The following is a 22,057-nucleotide window of genomic DNA, read 5'->3' on the forward strand; positions in this document are numbered from 1 at the left end:
GGCTGCCCAAAGTGAGATATCCTCCCTGTGGAACAGCCAGGAGAATCTGGGGCAATGTTCACTGCCCAGACCTTCCCTAAAACTTTCTGGCTGCTTGCAAGAAAGTGCAAATCACTCCTATGGTGCTGTGGTGGATTTTTGCCTTCCCATGTAATGCTGCTGATTCAGCCTACAAGTTCTTAGAAACAGAATGGTTTGGGTTGGAAGAGACCTGAAAAATCATCTTATGGGCAGGGACACCTTCCACTGTCCCAGGCAGTTCCCAGCCCTGTCCAGCCTGGCCTTGGGCACTGCCAGGGATCCAGGGGCAGCCACAGCTGCTCTGGGCACCCTGTGCCAGGGCCTGCCCACCTTCACAGGGAAAAATTTCTTCCCAATCCCTCTTTCAGTTCAAAACCATTCCCCTGTGTGCTGTCACAACAGACCCTACTCAGAGTTTGCCTCCATCAAGTTCCAAAAATTTTCTGTGCTGCTCCCTTGCAAGTGGCAAGAAAGATGTTTGGGCATGAAAGGTTTGGGATGAAAGTAGCAAGGGCAACCTCCAAAAAGCAGTGAGGTCAGGGCTGGGCTTTGCCCTGCACAGGAGTATCTGAGATGGTAAAAACACCTGAACAAGGAGCACCCCACTCACACTGGAGCTCCACTGGCTGGACCATCCATCCAGGTTGCTGCTGCTTTTTCCAATACCCCAAATTTGCCTCAAACCTGGCAGGGACCAGCTTTGTCCCTGTGCCCTGTGCTGGAGGTCCCTGCAGGATGTCTGCATCTGTCAAACCTCCAAGCTGGAAAAATGTGTGGTGGTGTTCTGGGTGGAGATGAGGGCAGGACAGAAAAACTCAGGGTAGAAACCCCAGGATAGAAAATCCCATGGTTGGAAAATCCTAGGATAGAAATCCCCATTTCCCCTCCTGTGAGCAAACATGATGAGAGGGACAGAAGAGTGTGACCGTGTTCATAGGGGTTTTAGGATGAGGGAAGAGACAAGGATCTGACTCCATGTTTCAGAAGGCTAATTTATTATTTTATGATATGTATTACATTAAAACTATACTAAAAGAATAGAAGAAAGAATTTCCTCAGAAGGCTGGCTAAGAATAGAATAGGAAGGAATGATAACAGAGGTTTGTGGCTTGACTCTCTGTCTGAGCCAGCTGACTGTGACTGGCCATTAATTAGAAACAACCAACATGGGCCAGTCACAGATGCACCTGTTGCATTCCACAGCAGCAGATAATCAATGTTTACATTTTGTTCCTGAGGTCTCTCAGCTTCTCAGGAGAAAAAATCCTAAGGAAATGATTTTCCATAAAAGATGTCTGTGACAGGAGAGCCAGGCTGCTGCTGTCACAGTGACACAAAGAGCTCCTGCAGGACACAGGGGGCTGGGTTTGCTTTCTGCTCTCCCTTCTGCTGTGACAATTCCTCACTCCCCTGGAGTTTGCACCACCTGGCTCTCAATTACCCTCTAATCTGGGAAACGAGGCACTGAGAGCAGGGAGGGGACAACTATCAGCACTCCAGTGCCAACCCCAGGCTGTTCCTGGGTGGATTGCAGGATTTTTAAGGGATTCCTGCACGTTAGCAGCAGAGGTACAGTGTGTGACATTGCTGTCACAGGAAGGGAGGAGAAACAGAGGCAAGGAGAGGAGTTTGCTGGCATCCATCCTCCTCCCTGCATGGAACAGGGGCATGGCCTGTCCTGGGGTGTGGGAGCTCGCTGGGACCCTGGAGTGATCCTCACCACCCCTAAAAATGGCCCAGGGGATCCTTGAATGTCTGGGGTGCAAAGCTCAGTTAATCCTGCTGCGTTTCCTTCTCACCTGGTGGTGGCACACAGGTGCCCTTGTGGGATGAACCCCTGGGGAACCCTGGGCAGATGCCAGGCTCCAGGGCTGTGTGCAGGCTCAGGTGGCAGGCCTGGTGTCACAGGGTGCAGGAGAGCCAGCCTGGGTGCAGGTGATGTCCCCAGCTGCTCCTGGGGTCACCGTGCTGGGGCCTCAGTGCTGTCCCTGGGGATGGCACAGGCAGGAGAGAGGGAGGGCAGGAAGCAAGGAAAGGGAAGGGAGTAGGTTTAGATATTTGGAAGAAAGTAGGTTTAGATTGGATATTTGGAAGAAATTGTCCCCTGTGAGGGTGCCCAGAGCAGCTGTGGCTGCCCCTGGATTCCTGGAAGTGCCCAAGGCCAGGGTGGACAGGGCTGGGAGCACCTGGGACAGTGGAAGGTGTCCCTGACATGGCAGGAGTGGCACTGGATGGGCTTTATGGTCCCTTCCACCTCAAGTGATTCTGTGATTTGAGAAAGGAAAGGGAAAGGGAAAGGGAAAGGGAAAGGGAAAGGGAAAGGGAAAGGGAAAGGGAAAGGGAAAGGAGAAAGGAAAGGAAAGGAAAGGAAAGGAAAGGAAAGGAAAGGAAAGGAAAGGAAAGGAAAGGAAAGGAAAGGAAAGGAAAGGAAAGGAAAGGAAAGGAAAGGAAAGGAAAGGAAAGGAAAGGAAAGGAAAGGAAAGGAAAGGAAAGGAAAGGAAAGGAAAGGAAAGGAAAGGAAAGGAAAGGAAAGGAAAGGAAAGGAAAGGAAAGGAAAGGAAAGGAAAGGAAAGGAAAGGAAAGGAAAGGAAAGGAAAGGAAAGGAAAGGAAAGGAAAGGAAAGGAAAGGAAAGGAAAGGAAAGGATCTATCTTACTCCTAGCAATCTCATCCTTAAGTCTCCTTGTGTCTTTGGGGCATTTGGGACTGGGAGTGCCACTGCACTATCTCTGGAGGCTTTGGTGAGGCTGGGAGCACACGCCCCTGCATCCCAGACCTCTCCTGTCTGGAGCTCAGTTTCCCTTGCAGAAAACTGGGATAATCCTGATACTCTGTCCTGGATGTTCTCTGGGGTGCTGGAGGTGAAGAACCCCTTTGCACCTTTCATTTATTCATGTCCAAGTGTTATTCCTTGTTGCCTTTTGTATTTTTTCCATTTCTAGCTCATCTTGTGGCAGTTGAAAGGTGAACTCAGAGCTGTGGAGATGCCCCTGCTGATGGCAGCAGTGGTTACTGGGATGTCCTGGAATTGCCAGGAATATGTGTGTGTGCTGTGTGGGTGTTTCTGACCCACAGAAACAAACACATCTGCTCCGACCCAGCTCTGCTGGGTGTTCCAGGCTGGCTGGAGAGGCCACTCTGCCCCCCCAGCTGATGGCTCTGCTGGATCCCACCTGGACACACATTCCCTGTTGGAATGCAGGGATAGAGTATGAAATATTTACAGGCATGGTTAAAATGCCCTTTTCAAGTTGTTAGAGGAAGGAGGCCAGTAAGTGGTGCCAAGTGGGTGCTGTGTTTAAGAAGAAATCCACAGAGGAGAAAGGGAGGCTGATTTCTGCAGGGGATTCCCGGCTCGTGTGTGGCAGCAGCAGAGCACCATGCGCAGCTGTCCTGTGAGACACCAGTGATGGCGCCCAAACCCTCTGAGCATTCCCCAGCCTTGGCCTTGCCTTGTCCCTGCTGCCTGCATGGGCAGTGGCCCTGGAGAGCTCCATCTGCAGAGCCACCAGGTCCCCCTGCCCAGCCCTGCCAGCAGCGTGGCCATCACCCTGCCTGACCCTGCCCTGGCCATCTGGTGGCCCTGTCCCACCTCCCATCAGCCCAGGCACATCCCTGCACAGACCTGTGATTGTTAAATAACCCCACAATCTGTGATGTTCTGATTTATTGTACCACTTCCCTGTCACACTCTGAAGTTTCTTTCTTGTTCCATAACACAAAATGCACCTCAGCAGTGAAGAGAGGAGCTGTTCACTTTTGGCTCACAAGTCACTATGGCTCTGGCTCCAGCTGAGCCTTTATTTCATTTTTAATTCTCTCAGTGGACACAGCAGAGCAAGCAGCTGGTGGGCTCTGCCCCCTCTGTGTCCCAAGGTGGCCCCAGGGCCACTGGAATTCCAAGGGTGACGAGGTCTCTGAGATGACCCCAAGGTGTTAGAAAGTCTCTTTTTCCCAGCCAAAGAAGAAGATGGGATTCCTTGGCTCTGTTCTCAAGGTTGTTTATTTGCTCTTATCTAATACATTGTCTGTCTGTCCTGCTGAGATCTGTGTAGCAGGTCGGGTTAAGGCACACTGACCATCCTCAGGGCGGTGTTATCTTTTTATACTAAAAACTGGCTGTACTTTATTTACAATCATAGTCCAATACCTATCATCTATGTTAGACAGTTTGTCTCTCCTCTAAACCAATCCAAAAGTGCCACCATCACAGCAGAAGATGGAGGCTAAGAAGAAGGAGAAGAAGAACATGTGCAAGGATCCCAAGGGGGATCCTGTCCTGCCTGGCAGCCACGAGAAGGGGTTGGAGTGGCTCCCAGCTGCTGTGATGGTGATTTCTAGGCTAACAGTGACACCTCCTGTTTGCACAAAGTCCAGCCCAAAGCCTGGCGTGCAGGAAATGCAGTGCCGGTGCCAGCAGGAGCACGTGGGCTGATCACTGCTTACATCACTTTGTTTATATCCAGGAATCCCAAGTCCTCTTCCAGGTGCGAGTGTGGCCTCACAGGGACAAACCCATCCCTGTGCATGGTGAGGGCTGGGCAGTGTTGGCAGGGGAAAGCCTGGAAAAGTGGGCATGAACCAAGGTGCTGGATGCAAACTGCTTCACAAAGAGTTCTTTGAATTGTGGTTTAGCACAGACAGGTAAAAGCTTTGGTATGAAAGCATTAAAGCTTTCACTTAGATGTGAAATGGATTTAAATCTTGGTTTCTCCGCTAAAAGCAACCTTAGAATCACAGAACACCCTGAGTTGGAAGGGACCCACAAGCATTATTGAAGTTCAGCTCCTTGCTTGTTATAATTTATGTCTTTATATTAAATTTCTTAATTACAATACACTATAAGCATTTCTTGGCCTATCAGCTTTAGCTGCTTCTGGCAAGTTTGAAGAATTTTCTACAAATCCATTTCCCACAAACATCCCTGAGGAGCCAAAATGGCTCCTGGCCCTGCACAAAACCAACCAGCCTGATCAATTGATTTCTAGAATCAAGAATTTAGATTGAATTGAAAATATATTGAATTCAGGATTGACTGTGCCAGTGGTCTCCCAACACCCAGAGGCTCCCAGAGATGGGATATGACCAGCTGAAATTGAGGAGCTGCTTCTGAGAACTTTGCTCCCTACCCTTTTCTCTGTGAATTCCTCCTCACACCCTCCTGCCTCCCCACCTCTCCTTGCAGGCATCCAAGATGTCCTTGAAGGTGCAGACCAGCAACATCACCAACAAGAATGACCCCAAGTCCATCAACTCGCGGGTGTTCATCGGCAACCTGAACACGGCGGTGGTGAAGAAGTCGGATGTGGAGACCATCTTCTCCAAGTACGGCCGCGTGGTCGGCTGCTCCGTGCACAAGGGCTACGCCTTCGTGCAGTACTCCAACGAGCGGCACGCGCGCGCTGCCGTGCTGGGCGAGAACGGCCGCGTGCTGGCCGGCCAGAGCCTGGGTGAGTCACGGATGGAGCGAGGGAGGGATGGAGGGAGTGAAGGAGGGCCCTGGCCTGCTGCGGCCTGCAGCTCTGGGGAGGGCTGGGCTGGGCTTGGCCTTTATCTCCAGCAGCCCCTGGCAGGGCTGTGCTGGGCTGTCCTGTGGCCTTTTCCCTGTAGCCTGCTGGGAGGGCTGTGCTGGGCTGTGGCTGTGCTTGGCCTTTATCTCCAGCAGCCCCTGTGAGGGCTGGGCTGGGCTGGGGGCTGGGCTGTGCTGTGGCCTTTTTCCCCAGTAGCCTGCTGGATGGGCTCTGCTGTGTCTGTCCTGTGGCCATTTCCCCAGTAGCCCCCTGGGCTGGCTGTCCTGTGGCCTTGTCCCCCGGTAGCCTGCTGGGTGAGCTGTCCTGTGGCCTTTCCCCCTAGCAGCCCCCTGGGTGGACTGTGCTGTGGCCTTTATCTCCAGCAGCCCTCTGGGAGGGCTGCCCTGTGGCCTTTGCCCCCAGTAGCCCACTGGGAGGGCTGTGCTGTGGCTGTGCTGTGACCTTTCCCCCTAGCAGCCCCTTGGAGGGCTGTCCTATGGCCTTCTTCCCTGTAGCCCACTGTGTGGGCTGTGCTGTGGCCTTTTCCCCCAATAACTGGCTGGGTGGGCTGTGCTGTGCTGTCCTGTGGTGTTTTCCCCCAGTAGCCTGTTGGGAGGCCTGTGCTGTGGCTGTGATGTTGCCTTTATCTCCATCAGCCCCAGGGAGGGCTGGGCTGTGCTGTGGCCTTTTTCCCTAGCAGCGTACTGGGTGGGGTGGGCTGTGCTGTGGCCTTTTCCCCCATTTTTTGGAAATGAAACTCAGGATAATTCTTATAAGCAGGTAGTATTTTGGTGGTCGGGCTCTTTCTCCAAACAGCTGACGCAGTGAGATGATTGAATTCTGCTGGAATGCTGCTCTCCAGCCTGGTCAGACTGGGATGGTGGGTCTGCAGACAGGGTCAGGGCTGACCCAGTGATGACCCAGCAGGGCCAGAGTGACAAGGCAGGGTCAGCAGGATGCATGGCCAGGCACAGAGCTGGAGAACAGCATTCCAACAGCACCCCCAGGCAGGGGCTGGAGGCTGCCAGCTCCCCTGTGGGATGGGATCAAGGCACATGTGGCACTGTGGTCCAAAACCTCAGCTCTGGGCTGTGATTGGAGGAGCCAAACAGCAAAAGCAGAGTTCTGGATCATCCCAGGGCCTTGTCCTGGAACTGCTGGGGAAGAACAAGGGTGGGGAAAGATTGCCTGGTATCAAAGACATGGATAGGACAAGGGGAATGGCTCCCAGTGCCAGAGGACAGGGACAGATGGGATATTGGGAAGGAATTATTCTCTGTGAGGGTGCTGAGGCCCTGGTACAGGGTGCCCAGAGCAGCTGTGGCTGCCCCTGGATCCCTGGCAGTGCCCGAGGCCAGGCTGGATGGGGCTTGGAGCACCTGGGACAGTGGAAGGTGTCCCTGCCATGGCAGGGGTGGCACTGGATGAGCTTTAAGGTCCCTTCCAACCCAACCCAACCCATTCTGTGATTCAGTGATTCCCTTCAGGACCAGCCTTACCCTCAGCCTGTCAGGATCTCCAGAGCAGCTCAGCCTGACTTCAGCCAGCCAATGTTAAACAAGAGAACTTCCCCCAGTCTGCACTGCTGTGGCATGAGAACTAACAAGCAAATCCCCCCAGCTGCATCTTTGCTTTTTCAGATTGCTCTGAGGTGTCACCAGCTCCAAGCTGAGAATTGGAACTGGGGAGAGGATTTTTAATGGAAAATGTTGATTTTTAGTGAAAAATGGTGATTTCCAAGCCTGCTGCAGCAATGCACACCCAGCAAAGCAATTTGCAGCCCATTCCCACCGTGTTGCTGGCACAGCCTGACATGGGAAGTTGTGCTGAGGCCATGCTGCTTCCTCTGAGGTTTATCCAGATACCAGAAACTTCTCTCAAGCTCCAGAGAGTGGAGCTGCAGACCTGGCAGAGCTCAGCCTGCCAGGAACGCTTCCAGCCCAGATGTTGCCCACATGTGCAGCCTGAGATAGGATGGAGAGGGCCTGGGGGAGCCCAGGAGCTCCTTGTGGTGCTCCAGACAGAGGAGATGTGGCCAAGAGATAGGGAGTACCTGCTCACTTGGCTAAAGAGAGAGATGAAAGGTTTGCTGTGGGGAAAACCTCTCAGAAAACCTCTGATCTCTGCTGGTCCCAAAGGCCTGGAATTCCAGAAGGAGGCAGAAGGACTGTGTGATAGCTGGGTGTCCTGTTCATGTCCTGGACAAGATACCAACTCAGCTGCCTTTGATCTGCCTGCCCCTCTTGACAGAGCCTGAAAGGCACCAAGGAGTTGCACAGCAAGGCCTGGGCAGTGGGAGTGTGTCCATGCCCTCCAGAGCTGTGTCCTGTGTGTGCAGCCTGTGCTCCTCCTGCTCAGCTCATGCAGCACTGCTGCAGCCTCCCTGTGCTCTTGCAGAGGATTTTCCAGGTTATACCCAAGTCAGCAAGATGTTCCTTTGGATCACTTTGTAGGCTCTGGATTTTGATGGGGTGTGGACCCAGCTGTCCACATTTCCTCATAAAATCCCTTCATAAAACATGAAAAACCAAAAGTTTTGAATGGCCTGATGTGCTCGAAGTTGGTTAGATGCCCCTAAGGTGGAGGTAGCAGAAAACAAGGCATCACTGAAGGAATTCCTCCCTGTGAGGGTGGGCAGGCCCTGGCACAGGGTGCCCAGAGCAGCTGTGGCTGCCCCTGGATCCCTGGAAGTGTCCAAGCTGGACAGGGCTTGGAGCAGGCTGGGACAGTGGGAGGTGTCCCTGCCATGGCAGGGGATGGGATGGGCTTTCAGGGGAGATTTCTTCCAACCCAAACCATGCTGGGACCTTCTTCTCCCACCACCTCTCTGGTCCATCCCAAAGCTCCCGTGGGGCACTGGTCTCATGGAGCTGCAGGATGTGCCCATGGGTGGGACACTCAGCCCCTGGTTCTCTCTGGGGGACCCTCAGGGCAGGTCAGGGCACAGTCCTGAGGACCAGCATGTTCGGTGGGTAACCCAGCTGTGAGGAAGAGTCTCCTGAACCCAGCCAGCCTTTTCCAGAAACACAGGGGTGGCTCCTCTGAGCTCCTGGGGATCACTGGCCTCACACCAGCTGATGAAGAGGCTTCTTACCAACACCATGGACTCAGCAGCTGCTCTTTTACTCCCTCACCTTCCACTACTTGGATTTTTGAAATATGAGGGTTTTTTATATAAATTCTCCTTTCTGTTTATTCCTGCCATGTCTGTGGGCCGTGGTTTCATGGTGGACTTGCCAGTGCTGGTCCACATGAGGAAATCCTTGCTCAGCTCAGATCTGACTTGCCCAGATGTCTGGCACCTCTTCATGCACACAGGACCTGAAGAACCAGCAGGGTTTAGGGCTGATTGGGAAGGCAGTGGGGCATTTGCCACCACTCCCCTCTCAGAATTCTGGCTCCACACCCAATGTTGGATTGCCAGGCTCTCAGCAGCTCCATGGAATTGGCTGTGTCACTTTATTCTCACATCAGAAGCACGTTTGGCACCATGGCCAAGGAGTGACAATCCCTCAGGGGATCAGAGGAGCTCATTCTCCCCTCCCCTGGCAGAAGATGCTGCCCCTAGAGGAGCTCAGGCAGGGGCGCCATGCACAGTTTAACAGTGCCAGACCCACAGCAGTGCCCGACCCACAGCAGTGCCCAGCTGGCAGTGCCCAGCATTCCTGGTTATTCCCAGAGGATCCAAGGGTACATGCTCAGCACTCAGCACTGAATTTTACCTAATCACACTGAATTCTCCCAGGAAAGCTGTCCTGGGTCTGTGTGTGTGGACAGGACCATGTGCAGGGCGCTGACTGCTCAGGGAATGGTGAGTGGCTCTGGAAAGGAAAAGGAGGAGGTTTTTCAAATGCAGGGATTTATTCATCTTCCTGTGGAGCCCCAGCTGTGCCAGAGTAGGTGGCAGTGGGTGGGGGAGCTCATTTCTCTGTGGCAGGGCTGTGTGCATCACCCCAGCTCCCTGGGGGTGCAGATGGAGGTGGGCAGGGACGTGCCTTGTCACAGCTGTGTGTCCCTTCCTTGCAGACATCAACATGGCCGGGGAGCCCAAACCCAACAGACCCAAAGGGCTGAAGAGAGCAGCCTCTGCCTTGTACAGGTAGGTGTTCACCACAGCGGTGAGTCTGGGCTGGGGTTTGCCCTCCAGCACCCCCCAACCCCTGCCCTGAGCTCCCTGCTGCCTGCCCCCAGCAGCCTGGGCACTGCTGGACACCCAGAGCTGCTCACAGGGATCCTTCCCCTGGCAGTGCCCCTGGGGCTGGCCAGTGCCTGTGGTGGTGTGGGAGATCTCCTGGATGTGGGAGATCTCCTGGGCACACCCAGAGCTGCTCCCAGGGCTCCTTCCCCTGGCAGTGTCCCAATGGTGGTGGGAGATCTCCTGGGCATGGTCCCACCTGTGCAGGGGTTGGAGAAGGGTGGGCAGAGGTGGGGGAGCAAGAGGACCAATCCCTGCAGCCAGGGAGCAGGAGTGGGCAAGTGGGGGAAAAACAGGGAACAGGGATCATGTAGGGAAAGAGGAGAAGGGAGGAAAGTGGGAAGCCCTTGGGGTGCCAGATGGAGGTGAACCAAGGAGGAAGTCCCAGGGAAGCCTGTTCTGAGGAGCACAGCCCAGGGATCAAGGGAACAGGAGGGGCAGGTGGGACATGGAGAGGTCTGTGGCACATGGGGTGTGTTACAGATGCCAGTGAGCCCTCAGCTCGAGGGAATTTATCATCATTTCCACAAGAGGTGAAGATTTTCATTTAAGCTTCAGACTCTGGAGTCAGGGGAATGCAGGAGAAACTCATTAAGTTCTTGCTTCTGGTTGCAGAAGGGGAAACTTGAAAAGGTCTATCAGGAGTGCCCAAAACCAAAAAACAAGGTCCTCAAATGTGTTTTATGTATAAATTGTCATGATTTTGATGCCAGTCTCATGGTGAGGATACCGAGGGGCTGAGTAAGGAGTTGGAAGATGTGAGTTTGGGAGGAAAAGACTAAAATCAGTATTGAGGTTATAGGTGGGTGTAGCAAAAAGGGATTCTCATGAGAGAACTGGAGATTTTTCCAGAAAAATAAGAACAAAGTGTGAAGGGTGAAGAGAACCTTGTGATTCAGACTCCGCCACATGGTCCTGCACTGGTGTGGTGTGGAATGGCAAATTCTGGTTGGAAAATGCAGCTCTGGCACAGCCAGAGCCCCAGCAGCCTCCCACCACCCACAGGGATCCCCAGGTTCCTTCCAGGAGCCTCTCAGCCAAGCTCCCCCTGTGCAGCTTTCAGGCACATTTCTCCTCCCATCCTTTGGGCCCTCACAGGACATGTGTCTTGGTTTGGAAAGACAGGTGTCTGCTAAGGAAGGCAGGACCCTCCCCTGAAATGGAGAATGTAAACCCTCCCCACTCCTCCAAATTGCTATGAATTTTAAATTAAGGGGCTCTCAGACAAAAATATGGGAACGGGAAATAACAGTTCTTTAATAGGGAAGAAAAAAAAAAGGATAAAATAAACAATGCAGTACACTAGAACAACACTGCCAGAGTCAGAACCCAACCTGACACCCTGTGAGTCAGGGTGTTGGCAGCAGTCCCATTGGAATTGTGGCTCAGCCCTCCTGCAGTGTCAGGGTTGGTTCTGCTGGAGCAGGGATCCTGTAGAGAAAGGTGCAGTCTCTTCCTCTGAAGATCCAGTGGAAGAAGAGGCAGCTGCTGTTCCTCTGGGAAATCCAGTGGAGAAAGCCGTGCTGGTGTCTCAAAAACCTCTGGATTATATCTGGGTAGGAATGCTTGGCTCCTCCCTCTGGGCTCACATCTCCCAATGGGATGCTGTAGTTCTTATCAGCCATGCAGAGACATTCAATAGCTGTTATCAGCAATGTCCCCTCCCAAGGGAGGAGTGATTGTGGTCACTCAGAGAGAGAGAGATAAGGCAAACTGCCCACTTGACAAAGATAATCTGCCATGCAGATGGTAATGGAAAACATCTTGCATTGCAATCTTCATCAACGTGGCTCTCTGGGCTCCCAGGGGATTCCACCTGAGGGGAGGGAGGTAGGAGCAGAGCTGACACCAATCCTGCAGTTCAGCTCCACTGTGGGCTGCTCACGTGGGGCTGGGGCCATCACACACATCAGCTCCTTCCATACATCTTGCACTAACGAGCTTTTCATTTACTGCTCAGCCCTGCCTGCAGCACTAATCCCTTCCTCTGCAATGACCAATATTTCAGACTTCAGACTGCTGAGAGAGATGTTTGCTCCCTTCCACAAATATGGAAATGCTAAAATATGGGGCAGAGAACTGCACTGCTCCTGTTCCCAGCAATATTTCATCCCAAACTGGCTGTCAGATTAAAACTTTGCCATCTGGACTGGCAGAACTTAGGATATCTCCTGGAAAACAGGGATCCCAGGTTTGCAGCGAGCTGTGCTTACAGCTTCCCAAACCACCATCAATTTTGCTAAATGTTAGACTTCAAAAAATCACAGCACTGTAATTTATAGAAGTGCCATGTTAAACAGAGCAGAGGATTTTTCCAAAGGCTGGCTTTTGCTTTGCCTCATTCCAAGTCTGCATGGGAGGGTTGAGGGGAAGGCAAGGCAAGGAAAATTCCACTTTGAACGTACGGAAAGCAGCAGCTGTGACATTTTTACCTATCCACAAGCCTAGGTGGGTGTCCAGGTGTTAAACAGAAATCCTTGGGGATGTAGGTTCCCATCCACCTCCACCCAGGCTTGTGCCGCCATCAGTTTTCTCAGGTGTCTCCAAACGAGGCACCTTCACTTCCTACAGAGCCTTGCTGCCATCACTGCTCTCCCCCATCTCTGGGGCTCCTTCCCTCCCTCCCTCTGGCACTTCCCAGAGCATTCCTTTGCACAGGGCTGGATGCTCCTGCCTGGCACCCTGGCCATCCCCACAGACCCTGCTGTCACTGTGTCCCCAAGGAGTCACTCACTGCCCCTCCAAACTCTCCAAATCTCCCTTCTGACAATTTTTCTTTTGCCTGCACAGCAAATGTCTGGACAGGATTTCCTGGGGCATTTGGGGCCACATTCAGGTTAGTGCCAGAGATGCCACCCAGGTGCTGTCAGCTGGCTGGGAAGGGAAGGTGGCTCTGCCAGTGCCACTCTGGGCTTTTGGAGGCACAAATCCCTGCCCTGCCCTGCAGAGCTGGGGCTGAAGCTGCTCCATGGCCACAAGGACAGAGAGGACAGCCCAAGCAAGAGCTGCTGGGTGAATGTCTGCAGCTCAGTGGCCCCAGGAGGGTGTCTGAAGTGGTGGCAGGGACAAAGCACTGCTGACTGATGTCACAGCCCATGAGCCCTGGCATCCATCCTGCTACACCCAGAGCTGGTGTCAGCCCCTCCCCAAACACCCCTCCCAGGCCCTGGTGCTGGGGCAGTGACATCCCAGTGCCAAATGCACTTGGACAGGGCTGAGAGCAGCCCCGGGGCAGAGGGGGAGGTGAGCACTGATGTCCCAGCCCAGAGCAGCCCCAGCACTTTGGGAATGCCAGGCTTCATCCCACATTCCTTTATTTCCCCCTGCCCTGGCTGTGTGCAGGAGGAAGGGGTCTCACACAGCTCCACAAGATGTGTTTGATCAGTGCCACATTTTCCAAGCAGCTTTCCACTGCAGTAATGCCATGACAGAAGGGTGGGAGCTGAGCTGAGCTCACCATGGCACTCATGATCAGCAATACCAGGCAGGAATTAAAGCACAGATGCTTAAATGCACATTTGCTCTTCAGCTCCAGGCTCAGAAGTGGCCCCACAAATGTGATGGAGAGGCAGCACATGCAAACAATCACCCCTCAGTTATCAACAGCTGCATTTTGAACCTGAGGCAGTGGAATGTTGGATTGCTAAAGGCCAGCAGAGCAGAGGCAATGCATCAGGAGGTGGAAGCAGGGTGTTCCTTGAAGCCTTCCTGCTCTCCAGCCTTTCACTCTGGTTGTCCCTGCTTTATTCTGCAATGTCACCAGCTGATTGAAAAACAGCAAAAACTATTCCTGTACACAAAGACAGAGCTGCCAGGTCACTGAGGAATGATCCCTCAGCCTCAGGATGGTTTATCCTACGTGCAGTGGAATTTTCAGGATCAATCATCCCTAAAAGCTCTCCCTTTCACCAGCTTTTGTCCTGGATTCATCCTGGCAGACCTGCCTTGTGCTCAAAGCCTGAGGGATGCTGCTAGGGGATTCCAGGGGTGCTGCTAAAACCATCCAACCCTGCCTCCCTGCATCATCTGTTAATCTGTGAGTGACTGCTGAGTTAGAGCAGGGTCACACAGCCACAGGCTGCCCAAATCCCTCATTCCAGCCTCCTGCCTTCCTTGAGGGCTGCCCCACGGTCAGCAGGAATCCAAGCAGCCCTGCAGAGCCTGGGTTCATGTTTTGGGAGGTCAGGACCACTCCTTGGGATAATTCCTTTTGAAAGGGTGGAAATGTCTCCCAATCCCCTAAAGATCCAGGGGCAGGGCAGGAGAAGCCCTCACCCTTGGGGTGGTTTTGCACCCAGAGATGTTCTGGGGCCCCTGCCCTGCAGTGCAGGCATGGTGTGCCCCCCTCAGTGCCTCTGGGATGTCCTGCAGATGTGCCAGGAGTGATTCCCACCAGGAGAACACAGGCATGCCCAGCTCTGTTCCACATCCCATGGAAATAGGGAATAACACAGTGCAGTAACATCAACAGGGCTCATTGGCATTTCACCCAGCAGATTGACTGCTCTGGGAAGTGGCTTCACCTGGGCTCCTGGGCATCTCTGTCCTTCTCCAGCTCTTCTCCAACCTTCTCCAGGTGGGATCTACAGATACTTGAGGCTGAGCTTCATCCCATTGGTGCTGGAGCCAAGCCCAGGAGCAGGGCAGAGGTGCCCAAACACCTCAGGGCAGGGTCAGTGCTGGAGATGGAGGTGCCCACCCCATTCAGGGCTGCATCCCTTGTTCCCAGGTGCCAGCCTGTGCCCAGGGCAGTGCTGGCAGCAGCAGGGCACTGCTGTGTGCTGGGGCTGCAGCTCCTCTCCATCCTCACAGCCCCATGGAGCTGCCCATGTGCTGATCCCACAGCTCTGCCAGGGAGCAAAGGCTTGGAGGAGAAGCTGGCTCAGACCAGGAGTGTAAATTGGGGTCAGGAAAAAGGAATTTGAGTGTCTCAGAATTTTGCCCAACATCTCCAAGCTTTGTGTTCTTTATGAACAAATTCTCCAAAGCTGCCTCATGGTCTCCAAGCCACAGAGAGCTGCCCAGCAGGAGCAGCTCCTTGTGGAGGTGATGCCTCAGGGAGCTGGAACAGAGGCTGGATGGAGTTCAGAGCAATCAAGTGGAGATTTATTGAGGAGCCTGCAAAGGCCACACCCTGGCAGTACCTGGATGGCTCCAAGATGGAAACAAGAGAGCTTGGCCATGAGATCTCACATTTTTCTAAGTTTTAGTAGTGAATTCTCCAGTTATTAGCTTCAAATGATGAAGTTTCATCCTCCTTGCTTGCTTGCCTGCCCTCCTCTTCTCACATTGTTGATGCTTTGGGCCTGAAGTTTGCAGAGATTGTCCTTGAGTCTCCAGCTAGAATAGGATTGTTTGTGAAAAGATCCCAGTAACATCAATATAAAGCTAAAGGCTGCACACCAAACAGAACAGGAAAAAGCAAAGGTATCAGTTTATCCCCATTCCTATAGAATTGTTTTGTCTCCACCACCCTGTGAAAAGATCCCAGTAACATTAATATAAAGCTAAAAGCTGCACACCAAAACAGAAGAAAAAAACTTAAAACCCAGGATATCAGAGAGAGTTTGTGCTGTGGATGAAGGCTCTGCTTCATCCCACTGGGAGCCCTGGAGCCACAGGGAGATCCCACTGGCTTTTGCCTGGGACTGGGGATAACACTGGCTGTGCTGGAGAGAGCCAGAAGCACTTCACCAGAGCCTGTCAGGATTGAAAATATTACAAAATTGCAGCAATTTCATTTGAGTTGCATCTAAGGAGAGGGGAAAAATTGAAGAGGGAGAGTGTAACAGCGTAGAAGCATCCTACTTCAATTTTCCTTTCAAATGGCTTCCTATTTTTGATGGTATTTTGTATTTATTGGATTCAAACAAACCTGGAGTCAAACATCCTAAGTGATCAAAGTGAATTGGCAGGCTGAGGGGAGCTATTTTCTTGGAGGGTTTTTGTATCTCCAGGTTTCACCTTGGGTTAGAACAAAAATCCAGTTACCCATCATGAAAAGCTCCGTGGCAGTGCCTCATTCTGTGATCTCCATTCCCTCAGCCCCACAAACAGCTGGGTTCATTCCAGCAACAGCTGCCCTGCGAGGAATTGCCTTTCCCTTTCAATCCAGAGAGGGAATAAACAAACACAGATGAGGCAGAGGTTGGGACGGAGGCTGTGGGATGTTCCTGTCTCCTCTGAGCCCAGCAGGAATGTTGGCTACAACTCAGCTCAGAAGGGGAGGGCCTGAAAAGAATCTGGAATTCATCTGTCAGAAAAGGTTCTTTTGCACCATGCAGTGGCATCTGGGAGGGCTGTGGTGATCACACCTCCACAGTCACATCTCCCCAGCAGTCTCCTTGCTCAGCAGTGAGACTCTGCAGTGCTCATCCCGTGGAATGGCACAGGCAGCAGCTGCTCAGGGATAAGGCATTTATGGAATATCTCCTCACTGAAGTCCCCAGGGCAGGAGGTGCCACCTCCTTGTCCTTAACCCTGGCACCAACTCCTTGGCCCCAAAGCAGCTCTGGTGTATCCAGCCATGCTGAGGTCCCCTCTATGCACAGGCTGGGTCTCCAGATGCTGCCACAGGCATCTGGGGAACTCAAGGAGGGTGGAAAAATCATCTTTCAGAAACCAGCCTGTGAAAAACACCAATCACTTGGTTTTAAAATGTTAAAAGTTTAATAGTAATTAAATGGTTTTAAAAATAGCAATGTAATTAGAGTAATAAAAATTTTGGACAATTAGAATTTAGGACAATATGAGACAATAGAAACAAAGAGTTATGGACAGTCCAGGTACCTTTTTCTGGACAGCATAAGCCCAAAAAAGGACACACATTAACAGAGGATTAACCCTTAAAAGCAACAGCCTGTTGCATATTCATACACCTCATACATGATGCATAAACTCCATTCAAACACAGGATTCTGTCTGGTCAGTGTCAGCTTCTTCCTCTTAATCCTAACAGCATCTTCATGGCTGAGAAAGGCAGGAAGAAGTTTGTTTCTTCTGAAAATGGAGCTTTAAATTTTCTTTCTCTGAAAGATTTAGGTGTCCTGCAGCTGCCATCTGGTGCAAATACCTCCTTTCTTAAAAAAAAATCCCACATACATAGTTCCTATTTTAACTACAAAAGTTATCTTTTAAGTACAAAACTACATTTACCATACTATTAAAATGTTAATACAGCACTACTAACCAATACAACATAATACATATAGTAAATATCTGTGTAGAACCATACAATAGGCACTTTTCACACAGCCAGTTACTGAAACCGAGCACTGGCTGGGAAGCTCAGTGCCACAACAGGCAGGACAGAGCTCCTGGAATTCCTGGTCCAAGCCACACTTCCCCCCAGCCAGCCCAGTCAGCCACGTTGTTGTTGCCATTGTCAGAGATGCAGGAGCCCGGATGAACTCTCACTGCACTCCCGCGGGTCATCCTGCCCTGTCCCCTGTCCCTCTGCTCAGCCCTTCCCTCTCCCCATCCATCTCTGATTCTTTTCAGCCATTTCCAGGAGGCAGGACAGGCTTTGGTTTTTAGGGCTGCATTCTGTTTGTGCAGAGCAGAGAGGAGACCACCAGCACCACGTCTGAATTAGCCCTTAATTGAGCGTTAATTGAGTGTTAATGAGCTTAGCACACCAGAGAAGGGTGCTGGGTTCAGCTGGGGCAGCTGCTCCCAATGTGTTGGGTGAAACCTCCTGATTTGTGCTGCCTTGTGAAACACCAGCTGCAGCAAGGGGGAAAGTGTTACTGGGTGTCCAGGGAGTGGGGAATGCTTCTACTTTGGGTTAAAATGCAGCTGCAGCAAGGGGGAAAGTGTTACTGGGTGTCCAGGAGTGGACAATGCTCCTGCATTTAGTTAAAATGCATCTCAAGCTTAAGAAAGCAGGACGTGGGCATTGTCTGCCTGGGGGGAGAGAAGTTAAATCAATAAATATCCCCATAAATATCCCATTTGTCCCAACTTTTCTCCACACACATCTTCTTGCTCCTCCTTGAGATAAGCAGATTAACACCCTCTGGCCACACCACCCTCCTCTGCCTTCAGCCCCCCAGTCTTCCTCCCTGCAGCCAGGAGGGTCCCCATGCACGGGATCCAGTTCTTTATCCTCGATGGCCCAGCAGGCAGTGAGGGAGCAGCAATAATGAATTACCAGCACTAATTAACCCTGACTGTCTCTGCAGTGGCTACGACTTCGACTATGACTATTACAGAGACGACTTCTACGACAGGTGAGACCCAGCCCGAGGGGCTCTGTGGGGTGGAGGCAGGAGGGATTTGGGGTGTTTGGAAAATTAATCCACAAATATCAGAGGTTTGTGTCCAAAAAGGAGATAGAGGAATCCTTTTACTTTATTCCAATAAAGGGAGAGGCCATGGGGCATTCCCTGGGGTCTCTCTAATTTTTGGAGGACTCAGCCTCCTTTTTATCCCAATTTCCCAGCCACATTTCCCTTCTCTCTTTCCCTACTGGCTGAGGTACTTGAGAGGTACAGACTGAAACACCTGATCCCAAAGATTTCCCTCTAATGTATAACCCTCCTTTTTAATTTTTAATTCTTTTGGAATTTAGGGTTTTTCCTTCCCCATTGTTTCTTTCATCTTTCAATTCTTTCATCTTCCAATTTCATTTATCAGCAAATATAAAGTTTATTTGTAAAGGCAAATATCTTTTTCCATTCATCAATCAGTGGAATCCTTCCCATTGTTTCTTTTTTTCTCCCAGTGGTGGTTTTATCTACCAGCAGACCCACGGCTTGTTTGGAAAGACAAATCCACTATTCCTCTTAGGGGACAGGATGGGTTTAGGGGTAGGGGGGATTTGGGTGCAGGAGGGGTTTGGCTGTAAGGAGTGATTTAGGGGCAAGAGGGGTTTGGGTGCAAGAGGGATTTGGGAGCTGGGGGTATTTGGGTGCAAGGAGGGTTTAGGGGCAGGAGGGGTTTGGGAGCAGGAAGGATTTGAGAGCGGGAGGGGTTTGGGAGCAGAAGGGATTTGGGGGCAGGAGGGATTTGGGGGGCAGGGTGTCCAGCCCAGGATGTGGGGTGCCATCCCATGGCCCCAATCCCTGGGACGGCCGCTTGGCGGGGTCGGGACACCGCTCGGCGGGGCCGGGGCAGCGCTCGGCAAGGCTGGGACACCGCTCGGCAGGGCTGCCCCGGCCCCAGCCGCCTCCCTTCCCCTGGTTTCCCCTCAGGATTTTCGAGTACCGGGGCCGGGTGTCGCCGGTGCCGCGGGTGGTGCCCGTGAAGCGGCCGCGCGTCTCCATCCCGCTGGTGCGGCGCGTCAAGGCCTCGCTGCCCGTCAAGCTGTTCGCCAGGTCGGCCATCGCCAACAGCTCGGCCAAGATCAAGTGTGAGTGTGGGCCAGGGCTGGGGACAGCGCGGGGAGCTCCAAAAACACCTCAGAACGGCTGGGAGCAGCAGCTCCCCTGTGGGGATGCACATGGGGAAGGCGATGAGACGGGGATTCGGTGTGCTGGTCAAAGAATCCGAATTTATTGTGGGGTACAACTACTTATATACTTACTCTACTCCAGCCACTCAAATGCTCAGGGTTCACGGGGAGCTCCAAAAACACCTCGAAATAGCTGGGAATAGCAGCCCCACTGTGAGGTTGCACCTGGGGAAGGCACAGTGTCGGCAATGAGACGGGGATTCGGTGTGCTGGTCAAAGAATCCGAATTTATTATGGGGTACAACTGCTTATATATTGTGTTCCAGCCACTGAAAGGTTCAGGTTTCACGGGGAGCTCCCAAAACCACTTCAGAGTGGCTGGGAACAGCAGCCCCGCTGCAAGGTGCACCTGGGGAAGGCGATGAGACGGGGATTTGGTGTTCCGGCTGTGAAAAACGCCAATCACTTCGTTTTAAAATTTCAAAAGTTGAATAGTAATAAAATGGTTATAAAAATAGCAATGTAATTAGAGCAATAAAAATTTTGAACAATTTGGATTAGGACAATATGAGACCATAAAAACAAAGAGTTATGGATGGTCTGGGTGCCTTTTTCTGGGCAGCATAAGCCCAAAAAGGACCCACGTTAACAGTGGATTAACCCTTAAAAACAACAGCCTGTTGCATATTCATACACCTCATACATGATGCATAAATTCCATTCAAACACAGGATTCTGTCTGGTCATGTCAACTTCTTCCTCTGAATCCTGATGGTGTCTTCAGGGCTGAGCGAGGCAGGAAGAAGGTGTCCTGTGGCTGCTATCTCAGTGCAAGTCCTTTTTTTAGGAAAAAAAGTATCCTACATAGCATAGTTTTTATTTTAACCTTATGTTATAACTTAAAACTATATTTAACACACACTACTTAAGAAAATGAATACAGCATAACTTTCTAACACAACACATATAATATTAATTTTAGTATTTGCAAAAAGCCAGTCATAAAATACACATTTTTCACACTGGTGAGATAATCCAAATTTATTGTGGGGTACAAGTGCTTATATATTCTACTCCAGCCACTAAAAGGCTTTATAAACTAAAAACATTCCTGATGGCAGCTGCATTACTGGATTTAGAAAGGCTGCCAGAAGTGTAATTGTACCGAAAATTTTGATTCTTATACAATAAGATAGAGAGTGATAGGGAGAAACGTTTTTTAAATTTTAGACTGATTTCTTCCCATGTATTTAAAATTAACATAAAAATCCAATTTCACAGAACCCAGGAGCTCTTCTCCTTGGGGTTCCAGGGGTGTTTCACGAAGGTAAAGGATCCGATTTGATATTATTTGATTTGCTTTCAGAAATTTTTAGTGTAAACATTAGTGTAAAGTTCTGGAGGAGCTATGGTGCAGGTACAGCCTGGGGTCAGGCTCTGCAGCCTGCCTGGACACAGCACCCCAGGCTCTTTTGGGAGCAGCTTCCCTGCCACTTCCCAGCCTGGGCTTCTCCCTGATTTTCCTGCCTGCTGAGGGAGCTGCCCTGGGCAGGGTGTGGGGTGGGGTTGCTCTGCAGGGTGCTGAGTGCCTTCCTGTCCTTCCTTCTCCCCCCAGTGAAGAGCAGCGAGCTGCAGACAATCAAAACGGAGCTGACACAGATCAAATCCAACATCGACGCTCTCCTGGGCCGGCTGGAGCAGATTGCTGAGGAGCAGAAGCTCTCTGCAGGTCAGTAGGGGTGGGGATGCCTCAGGGCTGGCCTTGGGCATCACGCATTCCTCCAGGCTCTGACAGGGAAGTGTCAACCCCCAGGTTCCAGGGCAGAATCATAGGCCAAAATTACACACCAAAATTCCTGAAATTGCAGAGTTCGGGTTTAAAATTATGAGGATTTTTTTTTTTGTCTTTTTTTTTTTTTTTTGCATGTATTTTTTTTAGTTTGCATTTTTTGTTCTACTATTCTATTTTACTCTGTCATATGCTATCATTATTCCTTTCCTTTCCTTTCCTTTCCTTTCCTTTCCTTTCCTTTCCTTTCCTTTCCTTTCCTTTCCTTTCCTTTCCTTTCCTTTCCTTTCCTTTCCTTTCCTTTCCTTTCCTTTCCTTTCCTTTCCTTTTCATTTCCTATTCATTTCCTATTCATTTCCTATCATATTTCTATTTTATCCTCCCCTATCCTATCCCATTCTATCCCATGTCCTACCCATATCCTATCTTACTCTTTCCTATCCCTTTTTCTGCCACTGTCCCATCCATATCCCTATCCCAATCCCTATCCTATGCTTATCCCCATCCCTATCCCTATTCCTATCCCCCCTATCCTATCCTTGTTTCTGTCCCTGTCCCCATCCCCATCCCTATTCCTGGCTCCCACCATCCTGCTGGGGGATCTAGAACCTTCTCTGCCCTCTCCACGGTGTTCCAGGCTGCCTGCTCAAAATCAGCAGAACCCCCCCATGGCAGGAAGCATTCCCACCATTATTATTTCCCCCCATCCCAGTGGATGTGGGGTTCTCTGGCCTGGGGGTCAGGCTGTGTCCCCATTACCAGCCCTGGCTCTGTGGTTCAGGCTGTGGTCCCAGTTGCCATCCCTGGCCCAGGCTCAGTCTGTCCCCATTCCCCATCCCTGGCCCAGGGTCAGGCTGTGTCCCCATTACCAGCCCTGGCTCTGTGGTTCAGGCTGTGGTCCCATTCCCCATCCCTGGCCCAGGCTCAGTCTGTCCCCATTCCCCATCCCTGACATGGCTGTGTCCCCACAGAGGCCCGCAAGAAGGTGGAGAGCAGCAAGAGCGAGGTGTCCCAGGAGGACACGGCCTCCGAGGCCGAGGCCACTGCGGAGGAGCCGCTCAACGGGGACGAGGGCGAGGAGGAGGGGCTGGCACGGGAGGAGTGTGAAGATGAACTGGTAAGGGAGCTTGGGCAATGCATCCCTGCAGC

At 51.6% G+C, this 22,057-nt stretch overlaps 1 protein-coding gene across 5 annotated transcripts in view; it reads left to right on the forward strand.

Annotated features, from left to right (window-relative positions):
• RALY (RALY heterogeneous nuclear ribonucleoprotein) overlaps positions 1-22,057 on the forward strand; it is a 136,152-nt gene that overhangs the window by 108,739 nt on the left and 5,356 nt on the right. For all 5 annotated transcript variants that reach the window (XM_059481016.1, XM_059481015.1, XM_059481014.1 and 2 more), the window contains 6 exons: positions 5,206-5,470; positions 9,557-9,629; positions 17,909-17,956; positions 18,920-19,077; positions 20,735-20,848; positions 21,880-22,025. In XM_059481016.1, the coding sequence (XP_059336999.1) occupies positions 5,215-5,470; positions 9,557-9,629; positions 17,909-17,956; positions 18,920-19,077; positions 20,735-20,848; positions 21,880-22,025 (795 nt within the window). In that variant the 5' untranslated portion in view covers positions 5,206-5,214. The remainder of the gene's footprint in view (positions 1-5,205; positions 5,471-9,556; positions 9,630-17,908; positions 17,957-18,919; positions 19,078-20,734; positions 20,849-21,879; positions 22,026-22,057) is intronic.

Source organism: Ammospiza nelsoni, chromosome 12, assembly GCF_027579445.1.
Source record: "Ammospiza nelsoni isolate bAmmNel1 chromosome 12, bAmmNel1.pri, whole genome shotgun sequence".
Lineage (NCBI taxonomy): Eukaryota > Metazoa > Chordata > Aves > Passeriformes > Passerellidae > Ammospiza > Ammospiza nelsoni.